This window comes from Alligator sinensis, unplaced genomic scaffold, assembly GCF_000455745.1.
Source record: "Alligator sinensis unplaced genomic scaffold, ASM45574v1 scaffold135_2, whole genome shotgun sequence".
Classification (NCBI taxonomy): domain Eukaryota; kingdom Metazoa; phylum Chordata; order Crocodylia; family Alligatoridae; genus Alligator; species Alligator sinensis.
Window position 1 is genome coordinate 1,301,048 of NW_005842067.1, and position 26,134 is coordinate 1,327,181.

The following is a 26,134-nucleotide window of genomic DNA, read 5'->3' on the forward strand; positions in this document are numbered from 1 at the left end:
GGTTATACATTCAAAACTAACCAAACAATTTAAGATTGTTCACATAATCACTTATTTCTAAACTGCCAGAAATATTGGTTAAACTGGTCACTGCCTGAAGGACTTGATAATGGGTTATATAATAAGAGAAAAACACCTTGAACTGAAGAACAGATGAGATTTGCATAAAACTTTCTTTTACAGAAAATTTCAAATATCCACTTGTAACAAATCAGTCTGCAAGACATTAAACAGGCTGCCTGTATAATCAATTTCCCTATGCTAATTAAGTTTACATTCTAAATTAAACACTGATCTACAACATTTGCTACATAAGTGACATTTATTAATGTTCTGCTGTATTTACAGTTTTAACATAGTAAAACTCCAAGGTGAATTACCACTTGGCTGAAAGCACAAAAGTGCACATTAAATCTACACTTATAATGCATCATAGTTTCTGCTAACACAAATTATAAAAGCAAAAATTACAGGTATGTTAGGGATCATCTCAAAAGTCCCAAGCCAACTGAGAGAAGAGAGAAGAAGAGAGGAGAGAGGAGAGAACCTTTGTTTTGCAAGGTCAGATGTCTTTTATTTTTTTATACAAAGTTGCATTGTTATCTTTGAGCTTTACATTACCAATGTGCACTGTGAAAATCCTGATATAGTCCCAAGTGTATGCAGTATGAAAGTAATATACCCCAAGGGATCAAATAAAGAGTATTACGCCCCCCTCCCCAATTAATACTTGTGCCACCTTCAAAATAATATTCTTTCATATTAATCATGCCTTAAGAATCTGTATTGTATATGCTGCCTTTACTTTCAGGCATAGACAGAACAGGTTACTTTCAATTTAAACAGCAGATAGGTATTATGTGCAGAAATGCAGTCATAATAAAACCATCTTCCAAACTTTTGAGAACACCCCTTCAAAACAGTCAGCATTATACATATTATACACTAAAATATCTGATTCTGAATTCATTTTTTAAGATGGAGAATGAAATAAACCAAGACTGCCCCCTACTGACTACGGGGGCATGGTTCATGCTATTCAAATGACTACAAATACTATAAGGCTTTATTAGCACATCACAGACTTGATTGCAATAGCTTTTTCAAACATTAGCCACTAATGATTCAATGATTACAGAATTCTGCATTAATTATTAAAATTTTACACCTAGAAACAAATAGAAAGAAATGCTTTTCTTTTTCAACAGTACTTTTATTTGTTTATTTTAAAGCAGATGATTATTTTTTCTTCTGTGTTCGGAGTCTTGATTCACTTCCTGCAGGTGTTCTGTTATTCTTGCGGGAGAACTCATCTTAATGCAGGAAGATATTTGCCAGAAAACATCTGTCAGAGAAGGATATTGAATATTGAAACTATAGTTAGACTGCTATTTTAGATTAGAGAAGGATGTAACTCACAAAAAAGTGCAGGATGTCTGAAGACATACGAAATGCATTTCAGCATTAGTTATGCAATTACAGCAATGGCACAATTACACAGTATTTTTATGCACATTTATAAATTTAAAGAGTTCATACCCCTTTGGAACATTAAGCAACAGAAAAATATAGAACAATGGGCCAGAGTCTGTTCTCACTTATGCTGGCATAAATCCACAATAATGGCAGTCAAGTAACTGGAGTTAAACTATTTGCACTTGAAAAATGGAGCAGAATTTGAATACAATGCTTGGTGTTCCCTGTACTCATCCCTATCCTCACTTTTATCATCTTAGCTCCCAGAAGCCCTAGTCAGAAAACAGGATACCACTGCGCAAAAACAGAACAGAAAGCTCTTCCAAGCTCAAATGTAGAGAACATGGAAAAAGCCAACCTTCTGAAACTCTTCATCTTGCTAACACTGGCTGGAAAGTTTTACATCCGTGACAGTATAAAACTAGTGCACTTACCACATGGCTAATGATTTCTGCTTAGACACTGCTTTACTCAGCCAATTTCATGCCATTGCATACAAGGATGATTTCCAGCAGTGATAACGTCAACCATTTAAGTAGCAAATGCCCAAGCTTTGAGCTAGGTTAATTTAATCACGAACTACTTTTGGCTTTTTATAAAGCATTCCCCTATTCCACACCTCCTTTTAAACCAAAAAAACCCAAAACACCAGCATAATAGTGACAAGTTTCCAAGTGTGCTGTACACTTCCAGTGCCCCCCTAAAATGAAGAGGATTTTCTGCAAGAATAAGTCTACTCATTTATTCTTTTTAAGCAGTGGTTCTAAACTGTTTTAGACTCAAGGCACCCCTCAGAACATGCCAGCTTTTAAAGTCCACATACTTGTTCACTTGAACTTCTGTATGATGATATTTGATGCGTCTGTTCTGGAAGTTTGAGCCAAGCTTTTCAATTCATTTTTTCTTTTAGTTTCTCCTCATTCCCTCTTTTTGTAATATCAATTAGTACACACATGTTTGCAGAAGATCCCAACATCAAGTTTAAATAATGTAATTCTAAAAGGAACTGCTAATTAAGAAAAGAAACATAGAGGATGTCTGGTTCCCATAATGTGGGGGAAGTGGACTTTCAAGAGAAGTCTAATAAGTAACATTTTCTTTTAGTCGATGGTCAGTATTTCTCACAGCAATCGACTCAAATGAAAGTAGATCATATATAATTAACATGAGCAATTTCAGAAAGTGAAGAAAGTGACACAGACAACTGCAGATCTGACATCTGTTTCAAAAAGTCACCTTTTCCAATCAGACATGCATGGACACGCAGAGAGCTCAGTGCCATATAGGTATTCATTGCAAAGCATGGGAAAAAGAAAAGAAGGAATGGAATGAGGCTCAATCCTAAGGTAGGTATTTCAGGGAAGGCCAAAGAATTCCTTGCTTTTTCCAACACAGCAGAAAGAGTCGGTTTCCATTTCTACCTGGAACTGATTACATGTATGCTATAATAATTCATAGAAGTATACAATGCAGTCAGCAGAGCTGCCTCCCAGACTGACTACTACCACTGAGGGCAAGCCAGCTCTAGCCCATCCTTAAGAGAACATTTTGGAGAACAATGAAGGAGGTCTGGGGAGAGGAAAAAGCATGGAAACAGTTTCTCTATTGCTAAAATTATCAGATGAACGTGTGTGTAACCTGTGTATTATTTCCTGCTATTTTTACTGGGTGAAGAGCAATTAACTATTACTGTTAATTACACTGTTCTACAAGTAACATCATGTATCCTAGAGTTTTTGCATAGGTGCTTTTTAAATTTAAAAAAAAAAAAAAATCAAGACAAGTAAGCCAAAAAGACAAAAGTTTAACACAAGCCTCGCAACCCAATATCATGAGTTTATTTGATGACAGAATGCTTTAGGGCACAAGGAAGTGTCAAAGCCTTAGTTGTTGTAAATGACTAGTGGTTTTAGCTGTCCAAATTGAGACATTTTTGAAAGACCTGACTTTTCTGAAAGTGCTAAATAGTCACATTTTGAAAAAGCAAGGCCCTCTAAAAAGTCTCTAGTGGGGCACCCAAAAAAATCAATGCAGCCAAAAAAACCCCTATGTAATCAAAACTCTCATTTCAGTATTCGGGTCTTAAATCTTGTACAACCAAGGAATCAAGTAGTTCCCATAAGAAATGAGGAGTTACTTTTAGGAAAGAAACAACTAATTTGTTCAGGAAGAAGAACAGAACACAAGTTGCTGTAAGTATAGAAGTCTTTACTGGTCACATTTCATCTATGTAGCTCTTCAGCTGATAGCAGCAAGCCCTTCTGTAACTCTCTGTGAATTTCAGATGCTACACTGGGAAGAGGACAAATCAAAAATTACAGTATAGAAATTCTTTTTTTTTTGCTTTTTGCAGATTGACTTTTCTACCATGGTCATGTAAATTCCCCTTGAATACAACCCTAAAGCCATGACAGCTTTCAAGTTAAAGTTCTTTATTACATTTTTAATGTTCTTAATTAAAAGTACAGCCTTTACTCTTTGCATCTCTCTTTTAACTAGGTATCTCATTAGCTACTGAAAACAAAGTAGAACTACTTTGCCATTCCTAGCAAAAGGAAAATGGGACAGGAAAGCAAGTCTTGGTTTAGCGGGCTAAATCTAACAACTGACTGCAAATTTTGTTTTGCTCCTGCCCCAACTATGACTGCTCCAGGCCTGTCCTAAGGAAATCTAGCTTTGTGCTAATACTTTAAAGGGATCATCACCAGGGGATCCAGATATTCTGTTTCCCATGTAAAAACATGGAAAATCTGGATGTTCCCCCCATGGGTTTCCCCTTGCAGGCTGGCATAGTCCCAGCCTTTAAGGGGCTGCTCAGGGCTGAGGGAGCAGGGGAGGGCAACTGGAGGTAGGGGGTGCTGCATGTGTGTGTGCATGCACACACATATGCCTGGAAATACAGCCAGGCTGCATGGTGGGAGCAGCCCCCATAGGTGGATAAAGATAAGTCTATGGGACAGGGTGGGGGTTGGAGGGCCAGGACTTGCGAACTGTCCAGGCATACCTATTGGTGATGTGTAGGATGGGCATGGAGTGGGAGAACCTGCACAGACAGTGGAGCATGGGGCGGCAGCATGGCTGGACTGGCACCAGGCAAGAGCCGCCTCCGCAGTCCAGTGGGCAGGACCTTGCATGGGAGGGCAGAGCAGAGCAAGGAGGTTCAGTGCTGTCACCACTACCACCGCAAGCTATGCACCAGCCACACTGCCGAACTGAGATGCCCCCTGCCCGGCCACCAACTCTGTGCTGCTGCCACCACCCCTGCTGCCGCCGGGTGGGCATGGGGGGTCTCGCCATGGCAGCTTAGCTGGCATGGGGGTCCTGGCAGCAGCAGCACTGAACCTCTCCACTCCACTCTGCCATTGTGCACCAGGTCCTACCTGATGAGCTGTGGAGGCTCCCAGGAGGAAGGCAGCAGGGTGGGGAGGCCACCTCCTCCCTCCAGCCAGGTTTGGGGGTAGGCTGGGTGTTTGCACTCTTACCTCTGCTCTGGCTGCAGCAGCTACCACCTCCCATGTCCGGCAGCCCAGGCTCAGGCACTGCTAGCCGGCTGCAGCTGGCGCCTGCAGAGCAGGAAGCGGGCAGGATGCAGCTGCCTTGTCCCATAGCCCTGGAAGCTGGTGAACCCCTCTGGCAGGGCTGGGAGAGGCAGGGGACTATGGGTGAGGAGTGAGAGATTTTGGGGTTCTTAATCAGAGAATTCTAGATTTTTATCAGAGAAAGCCAGGATCTCTTATCACATACCACTCAAGCTGCAAAGAAACCTCATGCTTACAGATATGTCCTTCCCCTCATAGAGGAAAAGTTAATTCAAACCATTATCTATTAGGAGGAGGAAATGTACTAGAAAGAGGCAGCCACTTAAGTTTCCTTCGTTGAAGTCCCACAAAAACTTCAAAAAAAAGGCAAGAAAAAGGCAGCTTGTTCATGTGCAGCCCAAAAGCAGGGGAATTTTGCACCTTAAAGAAAGACCTTAAGTTCTCAGGGTATTACAATATGTTACAGGCATGCAGGAGCGATTTCCAAGAAAAGGGAGAATGTGTGGGTCAAGTTTCTCCCAAAACTTGGCAGAAAATTTGAGCAATATAGAAAATCCAGACAAATTACTGTTTCTGGGACATAAGCCAAAGACACTGGTACATACCTTTGCTTTGGCTACGTCTGTGACCTTAACTGATGTTGAGGATATGCCACATGTTTCACAAAAGTACTAGTTAAATGATAATCTTCAGGGTACACAAGGAAACCAAGCAATGGGATCTGCTCAAGCATTCCAAATCCTGGATTTACAAGACTCTAAAATTCTCTATATTAAACCCTGAAACAGATATTTGATTTTTCATGGTATGTCAAACAGGATACTTGCTCTGCTGCTACAAGGAAGCTAGACCTAGAAGCATGTACTGTATGCAAAACACAAATAGTAAACTATCCCCCACTTCCTTATTCTATGAAATTGCAGCAGAAAATACCTTCCCTGAAGAAGCTGCCTGATAAAGAGGGGGGGAAAGATTTACCTTTAGTAAATAAAGAGAACTCTGGTCCTTGGAAGAGTAGAAAATGTATCTGGCATCTTCCGAACCTTTGCATAATTAATAAATCCTCTGAGAAACAGCAGAAAGCCTAAAAGGAAAAAACGTTTTTGTTCAATTAAACTAAATCTATGTAATTTCCAAAATTACTGCTACTGTTATTACTAATACTGCTAGAAAAATGTAATTTTAAAAACTTCGAAACATCCAGAAGTCAGCTAAAGAAATGTTAACTCTTGATGAGGACATATTTTTTTTAATCAAGTCAATCTAGAAAAGATAATTCCATAATATTTTTTATGAAACTGGGTTATGTATTTTGAAAGTTTTTAATTATGCCACTAAATATTTGGTACCAGCTGAAACATGTACAAAACAAGCAGAAACATTAAACATACATAAAAATATGAAGTAAGTTCTACAAATGAAAAATGCTATATAAGAAATATGTACTATGTTCTGGTTTTAGAATTATGCTGTATGGATTACCTTAAAAATATGGGTGTTAGATTAAAATGTTATAATCAGGAACCCTGCTATTGAGCATTTGCTGAATAGAAATGTCCAGGAGGATCCAGGGCCAGAGATCCCAGAGCCTCATAGATTGTAGGGGATTGAGGAAGAGAAGGACCCAGGTATACCGGCCAATTAAAGAATTATCACAAGATGCCAGCATAATACAGCCCTGAAAAAGGCCAAGGCAATTCTACGGTATACTTCCAGTACAGACAGAGAAGTACTAGTATCATTGTACAAGGCACTGTACAGTGATTTCTGTACAAGGCACTGTTTTTTTCCTACTTTCTTCCTATGGCAATGCAGTATTTTGAAGTTTTAAAATCAAGTGGTTTGAGGTTGTGGTATGTGAGAGGGGCTAAGTGGACATTCTGTCAGCCTCCTGGCAAACAAAGACAATCATCATTCAATAAATGTTTATTAAGGACTCAGCTCAATGGCCTGAGAAACCCATACCAGCCCCTAGGTTCCTAATAAAGAGGCATTATGTGTCTTTGCTAAAAACAATGACATAGGATTTTCAACCGTATGCATCTTTCAGAAAAGAAACACAAAGGTTTGTACCCAAATTACTTTAAAGTCAGATTTCTGGTATGTGAAAGAAAGAAAAACCCACAATATTACTTATTTGTTCAACAGGAAATGCCACTACATTTTTTATATGATTTAATGACTTCCCATGTCATTAGAATTAGATTTTTTTTCTGCTTCTGTTCAGGAGTTAGTCTAGTGAGGTTTCTAAAGTTCTTGAGACCATCTGATGAAAACACATGTGGTTCTAAGTAATATTGCTTTACCTCCTTTGCATGCAACAAATGACATTTCCACTAGATGGCAGCACATACACCCCAAGAATTCAGGAAAATTTGTCTTGGGTAAACACTTTAAAGGCCAAGGAAAATCAGCTGCTAAATAGCTGTGCAAAAAGGTGGGGCAGAATTGTGCTGCATACATATGGCGGTTCTTTTGGGTGGTCTCTTGAGACACTGGGAGGCTAAGACAGTCACTTGTAGAAGTTTAACTGTACAGGCAGTCCCTGACTTACAACATTTCGCACGGTTTATAAATTGACACCCTGTTTCAATTTTATGACATCTGTTTCGACTTTACAATGCTTGATCCAATGCGATGCCACACCAGGGAACAAGTTCGCTGCGTCGCTCATCTCCCTGGAGAACATCTGTCCAAACTTCCTTGGACACTTTAAGAAAGCAGACACAAGTCCAGAAAAACCTGCAGCCAAGACTCCTGAGAAGACTCCAGCCAAGAACCCTTCAAATAGTCCAACCAAAAGCCTTTCAAAAAGTCAGGCAAAGTCACCTCAAAGAAGTCCTTCCAAATCAATATGATTGCTATTTACAATATAAATACATTAATGTAGCTATATTACTCATCTATAATTGATCGAGTACAAGATTCTGGGGTATTTTTAGTGAAAATAGGGTATTGGGCCTTGGTTCAGGAACCAATCCCCCATTTATAACATTGTTTCTTATGAGAAAATTGGTTCCGAGTTACAATGTTTCGACTTAAGACCCTGTTTTCAGGAACCAATTGTGTCCTAAGTCTGAGAACTGCCTGTACTATCATTTTATCCCATCATGTAAGTATAGGGAAAGATTAGCCACAGAGTTAAAGAACAAAACTGCTCAGTTTGTTAACACCTCTAGAGGCTTGTTTAAAAAAAGTGTTAACAGATGGACACTTTGAAATGGATTTCTGATTGATACTCAGCTGACAGATATTTCAGTGCTGCAAAGTTAGTCATCTTTAGAGGGTTAACGCATCTAAAAGGTCCTCCCCCACAGGTCCTTATGATGGTCCCAAGACTATGACTCCAGATGTGATTGGTTCAATAACCTATATTTCTTGCTTTTAAGTCACTTGAAGAGTTTCTCCTGTAAGCTGTAGTACAGACTGACATCTGGCAGTTGTTAGATCAATTTCAGGCAGCTCTGCTGATCTTTAATACTTTTTTTTACTTTGTAGAGGTATTCTTCCCCACACTTACCTTCTTGAAGGCAACAGAAGAATGTAGATGCTCACATGCACCAACCCAGAAAATTTTCACTACCAGAATGAAATTAGTTATAAAAGGTAACATTCTGCTAGGCATTTTTTAACAACCAGTAAAGTAATATCCAGCTTGGGGGGAATCACATTTTGCTTAAATGTAGAACATTATAAGAACTTACCTAGCACAAGGAAAACCCACCAAAGCCAGTACTGACCATCAAAGTAACCAGGGAAATAGGTGGAGAACTACAAAAGGAAAAAAAAATTAAAAGTACTTGATGCTTTCTGGGTCAATCCTAGTTCTACTGATATCTGTGGGTACCTAGATTATGGCCTTTATGGAGAAGAATAAGTGGGATTTGTAAGATTTGCCTAAGAAATGGGATGTAAACACTGTTCCAGGAATGAGCTGAAGTGAAGTGTTTTCATTTTACAGCCCTTCCTCACAAATGCCAAATCCAAAGGCACAACTGGATGCTTGAATGTCCTGGGTGGCAGCAGTGTAGCTGCTTCTATTTTTGCACCTCCTGCGCCCCCCACAGGGTCAACATCTGGGCCTGGTGCCCCAATCACCCCTCCCCTTTATTATGCTCATGGCCAAACCAACAGCTCTGACAATGGAGAAGCAAGCAGATCTCTGTCTGGCACCCATCTCCACCAATCCTAAAACAATCTTGTAAGGGATGACACTACTGAACAACAGACCTTTCCACTCTTTTGCTGATTATCAGCCTCTGCAAATTTTGCAAACAATAAACAAAACCAATGAGGTTGAAGTAAGGCCATGAAGTAAAGTAAAAAGAATACTCAGACAGGAAGATCTCCAACTGGGAAAATTGCTTCCTATTAAATAAGACATGTCCTTGGCACTGACTTTATTATAGCATCAAATTTCATTACTGTGTCAGTAGTAAATTTAATTTGATCTTTTTCCATTTTTTTTAAAGTTTGTATCATGCGAATGATAAACTCAATATTAATCAAATTCCCAGTTAAGGCTGACTGTCCTTATCACTTCCTTTTCATATTCCAGTAAGCAGCATTTAGGACCACTGTTACAAAGATGCCTGAAAAATCTAAGTGTTGTACAATGGAGCAAGTTAATTAAATACCCTATTGGCAATACCTCACTCCTAGCACAAGCAGATTAAGGATGAAGTGACAGCCTTACACCGAATCCCTTTGCTTCTACTGATATACTGGTAAGTCTTTAATTTATTTGGGTTTTATAAAATAGGCTCCTTGTGCATGTCTACGTGCCATTTTTCTCAACACATCAGCATCTCACAGGCTCCACACAAGACGTATTTTGCTAAGGCAAAAATGGGTTATACATGTTCAGAAAAAATACAGGATTACCATTACCTATTTCTTTTGGCCTATAATTCTCTTATGTGTGAAGCAATGATTTGTGTGTGTGAAAGCTTTAACTGGACCAGATGCCTGGTTGGGATACTACTAGACAAGCTTTCGAATGCAATTCATTCTTCTTCATCAGGAACCTGAAGCTTATCTAAGTCTATCCCAACCAGGCAGTTGGTCCAATAAAAGATAACACACACCAAAATCCTTGCCTCTCACATTTCCTGGACCATTACATAAACATCATTCCAACACTGTATGCAACTTTCTTGGCTATGTTATTTTCAAGATTATTTTCTCGCTACAAAAAAGTAGAGGGTCACACGCTTTATTACTTATGTAGGTTGAGTTACAGGACCAGCTGAGTCCTCAGTACCAGCCAGCCTGCACAACCAGGTCTCTTTTTTCAACTGCACCTCACAACTTAGTTTACATGAGCAAAGAAACTTGCATTCCTCTAGTAAACTGCTGTGTACAAAACATGGAAAGAGCAGCAGAGGGCATCAGAGAGCTCATTCTGTCTGTAGCAAGAAATGGTTGTTCAGTGGGCCTGACTAAGTGAAAGTCAGGCCTTCTGGATTTTCCAATTTTCCTAAAATGAATAGGGCTCTATCCACTGATGCCTAGAACACTTCTGTACGTTTAGGAAATCCTCAAAGACTGTTCTGAAAAGTTACGGTGCCACATACACAGAGAACTGCCACTAAACTGACACTAAGGCCTATGTTATGTTTGTCAGAAGCATTTTGTGTAGGTGGGGTCTTTCTGAATAAACACCGCTTGCTGTATAGTCATATTTTGCACAAGCTACTTTTTTCTAATAGGAGAAGGATGTGTTTACAAGGTTGGGAATTGTCAGTAACATATCTGTGATAAATGAGACTAATCTACCAACAAGGTTAATCCCAGTATCTGACTGCATAACAGGACAGTGCCACAACACAAGCATGAACTGTAACAACTGCCACATTGGGAAGCTCTACCTCCCCTTCTCATGGCAGACTCCTATTTGTTCTACAGCAGGATGTTTATGGTTTGAGATAAGGCTAACAAAGTAAGTAAAAAGGGGGAAGGAGGCCCTGAGGAAGCTGATACATCATGCATGCAGTAGCCCCAGAACCTTAGGTAGGAAGCGAGAGGCTGCTGCTGCTCTCACAACCTACTGGCTGCTGGGGGAGAAGAGAGGTGGTCACAGATACATGCCCTCCCCCCACCCCAAGGGTTGGGCTAGGATATGATGCAATCATTCCTCAACCCCTGCTTCATACCTAGAACAAAACCCAATCACTCCAGCTTTACAAAGGATGGAAAAATTTTGCCCTTAATGAATAAGCTACCTCATTGTGAATGGAGATGAGCCATTATTAAGTAATGTACCAATACACTAAGTACTTAGGTACATGCCTGAACATTTTTTTCCACTGTCTAACTTACCCTGACAATAAGGATCCACTTAATGAGAGAGAGCCCAAACCCTGAAATGGCCCCATATCGTCCTGCAGCTGAAGTGGTCAAACAGAAAGACAGGAAAAAGCCAATCCAGTTGAAGAGGAATGCCACTGAAAAAGCAAAAGGTAAAGCCATGGTCAAAGTCTCTTATATTTTACGTTAATAACCTTAAAATAAAGTTTTATTCCTTTAAAAAGCTGCTAACATTGAACTCTAGTCCCAAGCGCATAGTATTTCTCCAAACAATGTGTTGCACAATAATGAAGAGTTGGTTCTCTCTCTCTCTCTCTCTCCCCCTCCCTCTCTGTCCTCCCTGCCCCCATCAGGATTTCTTCACAAATCTTTAACAGCAGAAGATTTAATAGCTGATCTCCACACATTCTCTTCCCTCAGTCCCCCATTTTCCCTTTTAAACTTAGCTTAAGTTCCTTCTAGGGTAAGACAGTTTAGCTATGTTACATTTTTTACATTTTAGAAGGAGCTAGTTTGTTTAATGTTAACCCACCACTGGCTAAATTCTAAATGTGTAGTATTTCAAACTGAAAGCAAGGGTTCATTTTATATACATATCTCTTTAAATAAGGCAAGCCCATATGCAACCTCAGCAATAAATATATAAATAAATAATTGATTTTAGGTAAAGGCAGGGAGGGTCTTTGGAGCTCTTTCAATAGCTTGCTCAGCAGCATAAGTGGATGAACAGCAGGAGGAATCCTGGTCATTAAATCAGATAGGGTTAGGAGTGATGTCTTACACAGCTACTTACAGGGGAGAAGAAAAATCGAAATTTAGCAGGCACATGGCACAGCACAGAGCAAAAATACTTGGCCAGCATCCCTTTTACTGTTATTATTCTGTAGCTAAAATTTTCAGCTTTTATTAAAATGGTTATACATGACAAAGGCTTGTATGATAAAGATGATAATGAAAAATGAAGAGATATGCCTCCACCTCATAAAGATGAACAGCTCCTCACAATACATGAATAAGTTTAATAGGGAGCAAAAGAAAATCAAGTTCAAAGGGAAAAAGAAAAGGGAAAGCTTGGATTTGCAATGAAACCCTGGACCAACCTGGAGAGAGCTTAATGTGCCTAATTTCTCTCTTGGGAGGATGAGAAATCCTTCACATCCCTTCCCCCATCCTAGAACCTCTTACGAGCATATCTAGTTTTTCCTGTAGCTATGAAAATGGAAGTGTTAATATATTTTTGCTATACAGGACCTTTCATTGAGAATATGGCCAAGACTCCATCAGGTACTTACTGAAGAAAGTTAGCATGAAAATTCCATCATTTCCTATCCTCAGCTGATCAGTATCATCAAAATCATCCCGTGCCACAAAGTCATCCTCCTAAAATGAAATTGAGAAAGGGGTGAGTGGAAGTCAAGTTTAATTTGATCTATTTCACACAACAAGCCTGAGTTTAGGAGCTTACACGGACTTCACAACAAATGGTCATGAAAGAGTTCTCAAACAGCAATGTGCCTTGTACAATGCAAGGACACAAAACGCTAACTTCCCATTTAAGAACTCCCTAGGCACAATGGCATTTCTGCATCTGAAAGACATCGGATATATGGGAGAGGCAATTTCCAAAGGTAATACAAGACATGACATTGACTTGTCAGGCATGAGACCCTTTTTCAGATAGCCAAAACAAAGACACTCCCGATATCAACTATAAATCTCCCTTCCTAATCTAATATTTTCCCTCAAGGCTTAGATCAGGGGTCAGCAACCCCTGGCACACGTGCCAAGCGTGGCACACAAGGCCATTTTGCTTGGCACACCACTCCCAGCCCGGGTTCTAAGCAGCTGCTGCCAGCCACAGAGCCCAGGCTGCTCCCAGAAGGCAGCTTGGAGGCTGCAAGCAGACTGGGCTCCGTGGGCCAGCTGCAACTGGGAGGCTGCAAACAGCTGCTCCGGGCTCTGGCATATTGGCACTCCGGCATCTTCCAAGGTAGACATTGTGGTTTTTTTCAGCACTCTGGCCAAAAAAACATTGCCTACCCCTGGTTTAGATAGTCTCAGTGCAAACTGGAAGAAGAGAAAAAAAATGACATATACTAGACATCTGATGCTGGTAGCTGATTAACAAAGGCTAACTGGGGTAGAGAAGCATTGGGAACAACAACAAAGGAGGAAAAAGAAATCTATCCTGTCAGACAGTGGATTTTATTATCCTCAGACCAGAACGGTTGACCTCCAAAAAGTGTCAGTAAATGGTAGGAATGAGGAATTAACTAACCTGAGAGAGGGCAAAAAGTTGGACTATGACCTCTTACTTTTCAAATTTTGCCCTTATGTGGTTGCTGGAAAAAACATGGCTGACAGATTTACAAAGTGAGCCCTGACCTCTAAGACTCTGCCAACTCAGCTCTACTCCCACTTTATAACAGCACCAGCATCTGAGCTCTAGGAACGGCCTTAAAAGTCTAGGTGCTTTGAGATCCCTCATGGGAAGTATTATGGAAGTACAAATTATGATCAAGTCTTAAACAATAAGCCTGCAGGCATGAACAATGTGACTATACCTGATTCCCAAATTAATCCAAATGGCATATACCAGTGTTACTAAGAAATTTTACATCATGCCAGCTGGTCAGATAAAGAACTCTTTGAAAAATACTTTGGCCCCTTTTGAGGAAATGCTATGGTGGCACACACCAAAAAAAAATAAATAAATAAATTGAGATTTTTTGCTTAACAAGGTATTTAGGGTTATTTAGACGCATCAAATTCTCAGAAAAGACCTTTAGGAACATGCAGGCAAAAAAAGTCAACTTACTCGTCCAGGAACCAAAGGAATGGTAGCTTCAGCCTTAGTTCTCTCTGCTTCATCATAACTAGGCAGTGTTGTAGCCACGTTATAAGAAGGGGGCTTGGGAAAGCCCGACTCATCTTTGTAGTCAAAATATGCTAAGGAAAAGAAGAAGAAAAAAACCCCTCACATTAACATAGGATGCAATATGCCTCCAACTGCTGGTTTGAGGAGTCACCACCAGCAAAAATAGCTTGTAGAAGACCAGACCCTTAAAAATTACCATTTTGTAGTGAAACACTAGTTTAATATCACATGAATTAGAAACTGAAATGTGCCATCATAAAAGTAGCAAAACAAATGTAAGCAATATTCGAAGAATTTTAGAGGATGAAGGGATTTCACTCTAGAAGAAAATCAGCAGGATAGTCCTCTTTGAGCAGGAAGACTGAAAAGAAAGCTGAAACCATGTTAAACACATCCCTGCCACACACACACATTCTTGAACTTTTTCGGAGAAAATACAGTGGTTCTTCAACTGGAAAGGAACAATGCAGAAAGCACCAATTTAACTGGGTCTACCTAGGCTCTCTAAGGCACCACGGCTAACACATACTGTACCTCCCTTTTCCAGTAAGAGACATAGAAACATTTACATTTTCAAATTTCAAATTGTTCCAAGTCCTCTTAAGTCCTTCAGGCCAAAGGCAATCAATTTGTCAGAAAGGGGCCCAGTTTGCTTTCTGAGGACTGAAAAAGATAGTGGGATAAAGTCAAGTGAGCTAGAACTGGGTCCTGTTCTCTCATACTTGTTGAAGAATTAGACCACTCAGGGGCACCTTTATGGGTATAGCACTGAATGTAGTATGTTTTATAGATTCCCTAGGGAGCACCACTCAGAAGCATGGAAGACAGTATTCAATAACCTCTGCCCAGAGTGCGCTGGTTGCGTGCAAGATCTGTGACCCTGGACATCTCTGTCTCCATCAAATTAACAATTTCTGCACAGGGAGGCAAAACGCAGACCACCCACTCCCCTAACCTATCTGGCAGACTGCAACAGCTAGGCCTTTCAGGAAGACAGCTGAATTTGGGGATTACAAAAGTATAGCAAGATTGAAAACCAAATTTGCTCCAGAGATTGCCAGGTTGAGAAGGGACTGCAGAAAGGCTGTATATACATGTCAATGGGTTCCTTTTTGTATCTGCAAGGAGTAACTTCACTGGATAATTACCCTTAGCTAAGGTTTTTAAAAATGTTGATTCACTCTCTTGAATTGAGATGGCAACAAAGAGATACAAGGACAGGGCTGTTATTTCCTTCCAATAGCCTTCAGTTTTCTTGTGAGTTTTTCTATATTGCTTCTATGCAGCCATTATTATTTGATTTACAAGTTTGATTTGCATTTTCTACAAAGAAAATGTTGCTGAGAGGAATGAAGATTTTGGTTATCAGCACAGAAGCAATCGTTCCTCTAAGAACTATTCACTTTTACTTGGTATGATCACACAGATGAGAAGGGTACATTATAAGCTGATTTAGTCAGTCTTAATCCTCTTTATTACTGAGAAACTATGATAGATGTAATGAGAACTAGAGCCATAATTAATCTAATAATATAATGGAACCATTCAGTAACTTCAGGAAGTGCAAAATATGGGTGCAAATTATGGCACCTTTTTCAAGGTGCTGAAATCTAGAAAGCCATAGATGGTTTGGGACTTTGTTACCTTAGAGATGGCCTTTCTACTTGTTTTCAAACATGACAGCACACTGACTTGCTTTTGTCAGATCCCTTGATGGGTAGCCAAGGAGAGGCACTCTCAATGGCCTATATTTGAATGTGGAAAACACTCAGAAGGGGGACAAAAAAGGCCTGACAGCTTGAGAGATTATAAATGGAAGTTTCATATTTTAGGACAACATTTTATCGACTCGATCTGAAAAATATTTTTTTGTTTTCAACTTTTCCAGGATCTCCATCTGTTTTATTCATTATCCTGTGTATATTCTGTGCTAACTGAGCGTATAAGTGAAATTAGGTAAGTATGGCCTTACTCCTAACATGATTCTTGCACTACATAGAGAGTAACTGCCATAATGTTATCTCAGATGAGCTCTTTTCTACATCATCAGTTCCAGCCATTTCCTTTTCCATGACTGCAGACAAAAGGTATTTAAAACACTGTACCACATTCAAGCATTTGTATACTCATTGAAAAACATAATTTAGCATTATAACCAACAAAGGAGCTCTGAGGACAAAAATAGTAAAGGTATCTCAGGTAGAAGGAACAAGCCCTGCTCAAATGTCAGATCATTAGAGACAGACCACAACTCCTCACAGCACTCAAATGTTACCCTCCTTCTCTACACTGGGAGCTCTGTGAAATGTAAACTGAGCACCACTTTACGAGGATGACATCAGACAACTGCCACCAAAGTATGTTTTATTCCAAACCGCAAGTAACTATGATCTGTTTCAATCCAGTCTCATTCCTCTACTCTTAGTCGAACAAGGAGTGGGTATCTTCCCGTAAAACAAACAAACAAGGCCATAAGAAATAAGAGAATGAATAAAAAGACCTATTCCCTAGTTGCTGGCTTTACCTGCATTCTCTGCAGAAATGCTGCTGTAGGGTGGAGGGGCATCGCTCACAGCTGGTGCAGTCTCACTAGGCTCCTCCTCATTCTGCAACTGAACAGAAGTAGTATTTACAATTTAACAGAGCTGAAAACACAGACAAGAAAAGTAAATGCACCCCCCCAACCCATGAGCATTGATATACCTCATCCAGACATAACAGCACTGGGTAAGTGACATTCTAGCTGCTAAATTACACCTGCGTGTCCACACTGCTCTTACCAAACTACTGCACAGCATCCTGTAACACCATTTGAAAATGTATGTAATAAACTTTGTTCCAGTTAAAATTAGTCTACATGGTAAGTTCCTTTACACGTCAGGTTCCACAGCATGGGTGCTTCTGGTTCCCACTTCCTCTGCACCAGCTAGCTGCAAACAGCAGTTGCAACAAAAAGGAGGAAGTGGCAGGAGAGACTCAACAGAACACTGCATGGCTCGCTGTGGCTGTGCTAAGAAAACTTGTGTTCAGGCAAGTTACCCAAAATAGGCTGCCTGTCTGTCAGTCATGCAGTGGAGGATGAGGAGCAGCAGCAGCCAGGGGCGAAATTTGGCTACACCTTCTGCTGTGGATTGGTGCTTCCTACATACAGGCCTACACAAGACGCTGACTGCGCAGTAGCTTGTTACTACTCCACAGTCAGCATTACCTAAAAGCCATTCGGTGACCCTAATGCTTTAGTCCTTGCGTATGCAAGTACTAAATGACTGCGTGGTAACAACTGCGAAGTCACCATCTCGTGTAGATGCAGCCAGGGAATATAAACAGCCAGAATGTTTATCTAATGCTCAATGTCTAGCTTGCATTAAGTTCAGATGCAAACATATTCTTTGATCACACAAGCTGACAACACTGGTTTACAAGCATTCAACACAGAATGTATTAGACCAGATTATATGATTCAACCATCATCTACTTTGTTCTTCCCACTGACATCACTGAAGCAACAAAGAAAATGTATATTTACATAGAAAACCGATTCCAAAACATTGCTTTGGGACTGAACCACTTGCCTTGATCCACAGCTATTCTTTCCTTCTCCATTGTAATTAAGTGACAACAACACTCAAAATAGCAATTCCCTTTTTAACATCTTCAACTACCCTCTATGCATACCCTCCATGCATGCTAATATCCCTGAAGCCGCCTGTGACATTTTCTTCTTTTTCTCTACTGAAGACACTTATGACCTCTTTTCAAGATCCAAGTGCTTCCCAAGTATTAAAAAGACCTTTTTCTTCCCAGCTCAGCCTGAAGAACTAGCAGTTCTATTTCTTTTTTTTTTTTTTGGTTGGGGTTTCTTTCTTCATTTGCACATCTGCAAATTCTTTACCAGGAAAAATTCAAGTCTCTGCTTTAGATGAAGGTTCAGTTTTATTAAAGAGACATCTGTGTCTTGTGTTCAACATACAGTTTATTTTTGCTAGACTTAACATCAAAAAATCTAACTGCTCCATGTCCTTTCTGAAGCCAACCCCAAATTTTGAAGGACTGAATTTTCAGGTAAGGTACATGTGCAATTGTTGCAAGCGTGTACATGTCTAGGTCATTTGGAAAGTCAGGCTGTAAGCAGGCTGCCTTGCTGGCTGGCTTCTGCAGGTGGATATCGCTCCCCAAGGAGCTCCTCAGCCAGTCCTCCCAAATAAGACACAACAAGCAAACACACAAAACCAAATCCTGATGCCCTGTCCTGGGCACTAGTAGGAGAGAAGCCCATCCCAGCACAGCAGCCTGGCCTTTCTTTGTATCAAGCTATTTTGCTCACAAAATCTCCTGGGATTTTTTTAAAGCTCCTTGCAGTCGCTGCCTATCCAAATGCTCCCACATTTGGCCTCTTTCACCAAGGCTGACCAATCCCTCTGAAAGGGGCAGACCACCCTGTTACACGGGACTTAGAAGCTTGTTAGAAAATAACCATAATAACAAACCTGGCTCAGTTTAAGTGGAAACCAGTTTGACTAATTCAGGTATGCAACTGCCATGTCTGAGCATACAAAACAGGTGAATATGCATGGAAATAGCTAATTAGGCACAATAGTTCTATCAAGGACTTCAACCTGCATGCTTGATGTGAATTTGTGATCTACGAGCCTTCAAAAACTACTACCGGTTTGACATAGTGGCTTTTAACCTTTTCATTAAGGCTCTCATTTCAGGTCCCCCTCCAACTTTGCCTGATGTCACTTTGCCACCTACTGAGATTCTCCTTGGTTTAACCACAGGAAAAGGGTAGGGTAGTTGCAACTGTCAGGTTGCAAAGTCCTGGTCTTGCACATGATGGACATGAATAATTTCTCTTAAAAAGAGAAGGCAGTGAAGTAGTCAGGGTCCAAAATGTGACCTGTAGTTTATAAATAAAGAGCATTTCCCACCTCTCCTGTTCCAGACAGCAAGGAGGAAGGATACAAAATTAGTAACAAATTTCAAACACTTGATCCCAGTAGAATTTAACCCACAACCTCCAGCTGCAAGCAAGAAATCCTATTCCTTCAAAGTATACGCTGAGGCAAGGTGTGCAGGATACCTGATTGATAGCTACAGCTGTGCTAGTCACACAAAGCACGGCTAGATCAATAGGACAGCAGTAGCCAATGCTACTGTAACACTATATGCCTATTTATTGCAAATCAATGTTTTAAATCAAAGGCAAATCATCTAACTCATCATCTGTGCTCACCAGTACCCAATCTACACATACGGACTAGATATTTGTGAGCACAAGTGTGGGGAAATCCTTTTGACAAGCTGACACCATAAAATTTCCCTGTACACCTATAAGGTAGGGGCAAGAATACAAATGTAGTTTCCTAAAGCCATGTCTATTCTTAAAATATCTTCCAAGACAGTAACGCTGGTTAAGGAGATAACATCTTTTTTAAACCAGCAAAAAACCTACTGCACACACATACCAGGAAAGAAACATTTTTGCTGGTACTGTTTAATTTATACAGGGGATGTGTATATGCTATACTAACAAAACACCTCCTAACTGGCATTAACGTAGCAGCAAACATTTTCAGCGTAGATCTGGCTTTCATTATCTGGGACTACCTGCTTGCGTCTTACAAGAGCACAGAGAAGCTTTGTTAGTGTCAGACAGTAAATGTCCATGCTGCATTTGAGTGAATATGCTGAATTGAATGATTTGGCTTTAATCATGAAACTGATGAAAAACAAACAACTAAGTGTAGCTAGAACAGAACAGTCATAATACAAATAATAATAAAAGACAAGAAATATCCAGTATTTTAGGTGGGAAAACAAAAAAAAACTTAAAAGAACTCTCGAGACTGGAGAGTTCAGTCCTTCTAGAACAGGGGTGGGCAATTATTCCCCCCAGGGGAGGGCCACTTAACTTTTGGTGAGCCGTTAAGGGCCACAAGGGTAGCCCCACCCCTCAACAGGTGCCCTGCCCTCTAATTGCCAGAAGTCCTATCCCCTAACCCCCTAACCTTTCTCACCAGAAGGTTCTCCCCATGTCCCCAGAAGTACTCCGTTTGGTGGGGGGGAAGGGAGGTGCCTTCTTGAAACCAGAAAAAAAATCATATCCTAAAAATCAAATGTCTACTATAACATATTTTAATTTTATTTCAAAAAATATTTTTGTCCTGATTTGTGTGCGTCTTCATTGTACATATAAAGGTGACTGCGTAATAGCTCAAAATAATCTTGTGCTTGTATATTGTGTGTGGAGGGTGTGTGGGGAGGTGAGTATGGGGTGTGTGCGTATGAGGTTAATGAAGGGGTATGGGGGTGGGGTTTGTTGGGGCTGTTGTAAAAGGGTGTGGGCATGTGAATGGGGTGTGGGAGGATGGGTGTAGAGTGTGTGGGTGGGTGCAGGGTTTGTGGGTAGATGTGGGCCCCCATGGTGCACAGACCCCGCAACCAGCAGTAGCGGCAGGCCCTTGGGGTGCTCATGGCCCACAACAGACAGAGCCCCCCAGCAGCATTTGGCTCCAGCTGAATCCCAGGAGCTGCATGTGACAGCATGAAATCAACCCAGCCTACTGGCAGGAGCCTTCAGACCAAACCAGGCTGGCTCCGTGCCAGCACATGAGGCTCCTGGCACTGAAGGCAAGAGCTGTTCGCCATCGGGCCAGGCTGGGCTGGCTTCATGCCTCCACGTGGGGCTTCCAGCATTCCAGCAGGGAGCCACACATGGAGGCATAGAGCCAGACTGCACTGATGGTGTGCAACTCCCCCAGCTCCTGATTCACGTGCCATCAGGCCGAGTGGTCTCTGTGCCACGTGTGGCTCCCAGCTGTCCTTCCAGGAGCTGCATGCCATTGGGCCGGCCAAGCTGGCTCCATACCTGCAGGTGCAGCTCCCTGTTGGAGTGCTGGAAGCCCCACATGGAGGCACAGAGCCAGCCTGGCTCAGCCCGAGGATGCATAGCCCCCACCTGCAGTGCCAGGAGCTCCATGTGCTGTCACAGAACAAGCCTGGTGTGGTCTGAAGGCGTGCACCAGCAAGCCAGGCCAGTTCTGTGCTGCCAAGTGAAGCTCCCAAGACTCAGCTGGAGCTGTGCACCTCTGGGGGGCTCTGCCTACTGCAGCCCATAAGCACCCCGACAGCCCGCCACCTGCTGCTGCTGCCACTGCCGCCAGGGGCTGTGCACCATTGGGGATGGAAGAAGGAGTGTGGCGAGAGGGCATATACTCATCCAAAAACCCCACGCCCACCCCCCCTGCAGGCAGGAGTTCTCCTCCCCACTCACCAGCTGTCCAGTCCATGCCATTATACTTGATGCCTCCACATGGGGTTCCTAGCTGGAATGCCAGGAGTCCCACAGAGATGGAGACACAGAGCCCATCCAGTCCAATGGCATGCAACCTCTAAAAGCCCATGACTCCCATCAGCTTTCGGAGGGCCAGCCAAAGGCTGATAATAACTATTTTTGGAAGGGTCCTGCAAACTGGACATAATGGCCTGGTGGGCTGGATCTAGCCCCTGGGCCATATTTTTCCCACCCCTGTTCTACAGTCTAACTCAAAACCAGAACAAACTCCAGTTCTAATTGCTACACTGTGTTCCACCCCAAAAATGTCAAAAATACCATCAAGAAAAGCCTCCTGTTAAAAACACAATTGCAACAACTGGAGGAAAACAAGCCATTAAAATACTACTATCAGTCTAAGCATTAGTTGTTAAGACAAGGAGAAATGATATGGATGCAAGGAACAATGCATGTAGTTTTGCCATAAAAAAATCTGAACTTGAAGAGCAGTTGGGCCTGAGAGACTTCAAAAAAGGAGAAAGTGGATTAGAGTACTGCTGTACAAATTCAACAGCAGCCTGGACAAGAAGAGAGAGTCATAGAGAACAAGCCTGTAAAGTGCAGAGCTAAATCTTGACTCAGGCTCTTCTGGCTCCACTTTCTATGAAACATTGGCCCAACTTCAAGCCCTGAAAGGCTTTCCATGTCAGATACCTAGACTGCAATCTGCAAACCCTAGATATATGTACACGTTATTTCCCTGCAGATTCAGGACATTAACAGCAAAAGGAAGAGTCCTACACACCCTACACGCGCTCATGTTGTACTACCTGGTCCCTAATAGTGTAAGGAGGCATCCCACTGCATCTTTAATGATACAAGAAAAGAGAAAGGGTGGGGGGGAGGTAAGAAAGGAAAAGGACTTGTAAGATGAAGGGGAAATGAAAGCACAGAATAAAAGATAATATTGAAGGATGAAAGAGAAGAAAGTGCCTCAAATGAAAAATTATTCCTACAAACGTGTTTTAACGAAGAAAGGTAAGCTGGACCTAACGTTCACTTTAACCATGCCAATGCATATAACAAAACAAAATACAGATATTTTGCCCAGTCTGGGCATTTTGAAACTAAGCTATACTTTAAATGACTTCAAGACCCCACACTGCATATGCTTGCACGAAACAGATTTTCCTTCTAATGCACAAGGTACACAGAAATTCCTCACAGCCCTTCTAATGATTCCAGGCATCTAAAATTTAACAAAGCGCTCATTAGTAAGGCAGTAAGGATTCATGTGGCAGAAAGAATGAATCATCAGGTATCATGTGGCCCAACACTGCCAGAACTGCACTAGCCTTGCATTTTCCAGCTAAAATGGTGCAGACACCTGGTACACACAATTAAGAATGCTTTATTTGCCCTTGCAAGTGGTTTCCCCTTTGGACTTCTGGAATAATATTAGTCAGAACAAGAGAAATCTAATTAATGCACAATTTGAATGAAGTCAGAAGGGAGCAAAGGCCATTTCACATGCATATCTGAATTAAGCATTGTGTTTTTCCTTTGATTCACTGATGGATTTCAGTTTGCAAAAACTAGATCCTTTTTTGTTGTATTAGAGGAAAAGTCTTGAGTGAAAAGTTAATAGATCCTTGGTTACTTAAATATTAGATGGGTAGCATGTCCTGAGGTTAGGCTGTATGATGCGACCCAGAAATATTCTGATCCCAGTGAAGCCAGGAAGTCACCACAGGCCCCAAGCAAGACACTCATTTTGTGCCTCAGTTTCACCTTCAGAAAAAGTAGTACAACCACATTTACATGCCTCCCCTCCCCAGGGCTGAGAATTTTAAATATCTGTAAAATTACTGAAACCTTTGAGTGGGAATTTCTCTATAGAAATGTGAAATATTGTAATAGCTAATATTTTCATTCTTGTAATCTTTCAAAACATGGTTATTAGGGTTTATGATATGGTATTGTGTCTGACCTATAACATGCTTACTCTCTAAATCCAAGTTATCCACAGATCTCATGCTAACCTCTCAAGTGTTCAAAAATTCATAACCCGGCATACTTACTAGCCTGGTTAGATGCGTTTATACTCAATCAAAGATAAAAATCTAGAAAACTTTACTCTGTTCAACAGTATGGCAAGATTATTGGTTAAATATATTACAAAAGCTATCAGATTTCCTCCAAAATTCTAATCCTTAAATTCTGTATTTTGAAAACATAATCTCTAACAAGAAAGGAAGCCTGCGATCAGTCTAGCTTCAGGTTTGCACAGTAGTAAAACCTGAACTGATTTAGAAAACTATGACAAGTGGAACAGAAAGGTCCAAAATAATATCTACTGTTGAATGAGGAGTGCATACCGCACAGACTCAGGGCACCCCTCGGAAAATGCCAGCTCTTACTTTTCATTTGTTTTTTGACTACAGAAAAATACTGGAGCAGTTCTGTTGCAAAGAACTCAGAAACACCACAACAGTTCAGAATGTTTCTGACACTACAGTTTACTATTTGAAATCGCTGGGTTTATGTTGCAAATCGTGTTTAAACACCAAACAGTGCTAACATGTGCATGGCACCCTGTAGCACCCCTGAAAGGATCTCCAGGCGCCTCAAGGTGCCATGGCATCCTGGTTGAGAATCACTGTATTAGCTATATTCCACATTCAGTTGGGTCTCTGATCTTACTAACAAGACAATGTGACAGAGTTCAACAAGCTCTGTGACAAATGTTCCTAGAGTTAAACTAACAGAGGCCAAAACTGATTCACACTCCAGCACTCAAGGTCATCCCCACAACAAGATTAGAGAGTAGGACAGCAAGAGAGATACAGACACTATTTTCAGCTTCCAAAGGGAAATTCTAAGCAAAGGGGAAAGAAAACAAAGGTTAAGTTATAAAATACTTTGATTGTGAATTGCTTAAAAGAAACAGAATTTCACCATTTTTGAAGGAGCAGATTCTTTAAATTATACTTTATTTTGACAGATGAAATGAAGTTGATGATGCTGATGGCATCCAGATGGGAACTACCAGAATGAGCCCTGGGCAGCAAGGCCAGGCTCAAAAAGGGGAGGAAAGAGGTGTGGGTCAGGGGAGGCAGCATGGAGGAATGCCCAAAACAGGCCTCCAGAAACCAGGACTCCTGGGTTCACTTCAGAGCTGGCACTAGGGGGCAAATGGAAGAGCTCCTGGGACCCCCTTTTGTGTGTCTGCAGGAGGCCATGACAACCACCATGGGAACTGGGGTCACTTGTAGATATTATGGCAAGGCCCCCTCAATACTGGCAAGCATTAAATCAGGCCTCAGTGTCTGGAAAACTCATGAGAGCTCTGAGTCCCTAAACTATGATCCTAAAAATCACTTAACACAGACACCTCCTATTACTAGTTTGAATAGTCCTCGGGTTATGTACGGTAGTAAAGTTAAGCACATGAAAATACATTTGCAGGATTGAGGCATCAGACGTCTTCTGAATATTTTTTTTAACTGAAATAGCCACATTAAGTTCTTTAACATAAAGTTGCCAACCTACAAAGGAGCCTCCAGTCAATACTGAATGCCACATTTAAAACTTTCAGAACTACCTACATTACCTATTAGCAATAATCTGCTGTGAATCAGTTTGCTATGTTTCCTACAATATCTAATCAGTTTTTGGAGGGCTGAATTACTACAATGCCTTTCCATCAAAAGACTTCAGAGACTGAAAAAATTAGCAGAGACATTAGTTCACAAGCATATCTACTCATCTAGTGTTAGGTAAGGTAGGCTTAACAGACTTTTCTTCACTGGTGTTAATTGTGGTGTTGATACTGAATACATTTCCACCATGGAAACACATATACAACTTCTGGTATGCAAAGGCAGAAGAGATGAAGAATCCCATAGCGACAAGATGTAAAAAACCTTAAACTGCAGATAACCCTCATCAGATCTTACTTATGTGTTACTATGGTAATATAGCGAGCTCTTGGGTTTCTAAAAGACAAATACAGAAGATGCTGACTATATAAGAATCAATATAAAGCTCTATTTTTCTGTCCCCTAATAACTTTGGCTTGAAGTAAAATATGACATTAAACTGCCATGTTTATCTGGAAGGCAAAGAAAAGTGTTTTCAAAAACACTAAAGAGAAAAAAAAAAGTTAATCAACCTGGGTTATGGTTCATTTAGATACTCCCCTCATTTGAAATGCTCTGGTCCCTGTATTTCAAAAATCTGCTTGTTAATTACTCTGAATTTGTTGCTATATCGCCTGGAAAGGTTACAAGAAAAAAAGGTTTAATTAAGCAAAATTGCTGACTACTTCTATTGTCAACAGTCTGATGCCAAATTTTGTGCCCACTGATTTTAACAGGAGTTATGAGCCCAAGCTTACTTCCACTAACATAACTGAAAGTTTCTGCACTAACTTCAATAGGAACAGAACTGTGTACTCAGACCTGCTCCTGCAGCTGGATCCATGCAGGAGCCAACCCACAGACAGCTGACTTCAGGTTCAAGGCCTCACTGGCCCTTTCTTGACAGAAAAACAGTGTTTTCTTTAATACTGTTAGCTCCACAGAACTGAAAAGGCTTATTCAGTCATAGGGTGCCACATTTCAGTTACCCTGTATGTTAAGGCAGGCTAGGAAG

At 41.0% G+C, this 26,134-nt stretch overlaps 1 protein-coding gene across 1 annotated transcript; it reads right to left on the reverse strand.

The window, feature by feature from the left end:
* Positions 1 to 548: 548 nt before the first annotated feature.
* On the reverse strand, positions 549 to 21,499 carry NDFIP1 (Nedd4 family interacting protein 1). The gene is made up of 8 exons (XM_014519915.2): positions 21,479 to 21,499; positions 16,727 to 16,814; positions 14,143 to 14,273; positions 12,617 to 12,704; positions 11,337 to 11,461; positions 8,720 to 8,786; positions 5,994 to 6,099; positions 549 to 1,345 (listed from the first exon to the last, which is right to left on the reverse strand). The coding sequence occupies exons 1-7, from the start codon at positions 21,497 to 21,499 to the stop codon at positions 5,996 to 5,998; spliced, it is 624 nt and encodes a 207-aa protein (XP_014375401.1). The 3' UTR covers positions 549 to 1,345; positions 5,994 to 5,995.
* Between the last annotated feature and the right edge of the window lie 4,635 nt (positions 21,500 to 26,134).

Excerpts from the sequence above, each read along its gene's own strand:
- NDFIP1 (XM_014519915.2), bottom strand. The coding sequence starts at position 21,499 with ATGGCATGGACTGGACAGCTG. Across the intron at positions 14,274-16,726 it reads CATTTCTGCAGAGAATGCAG|CATATTTTGACTACAAAGAT; the intron begins GTAAAGCCAGCA and ends TCTTTTCCTTAG. Across the intron at positions 8,787-11,336 it reads AGTGGATCCTTATTGTCAGG|TTCTCCACCTATTTCCCTGG; the intron begins GTAAGTTAGACA and ends TTCCTTTTGTAG.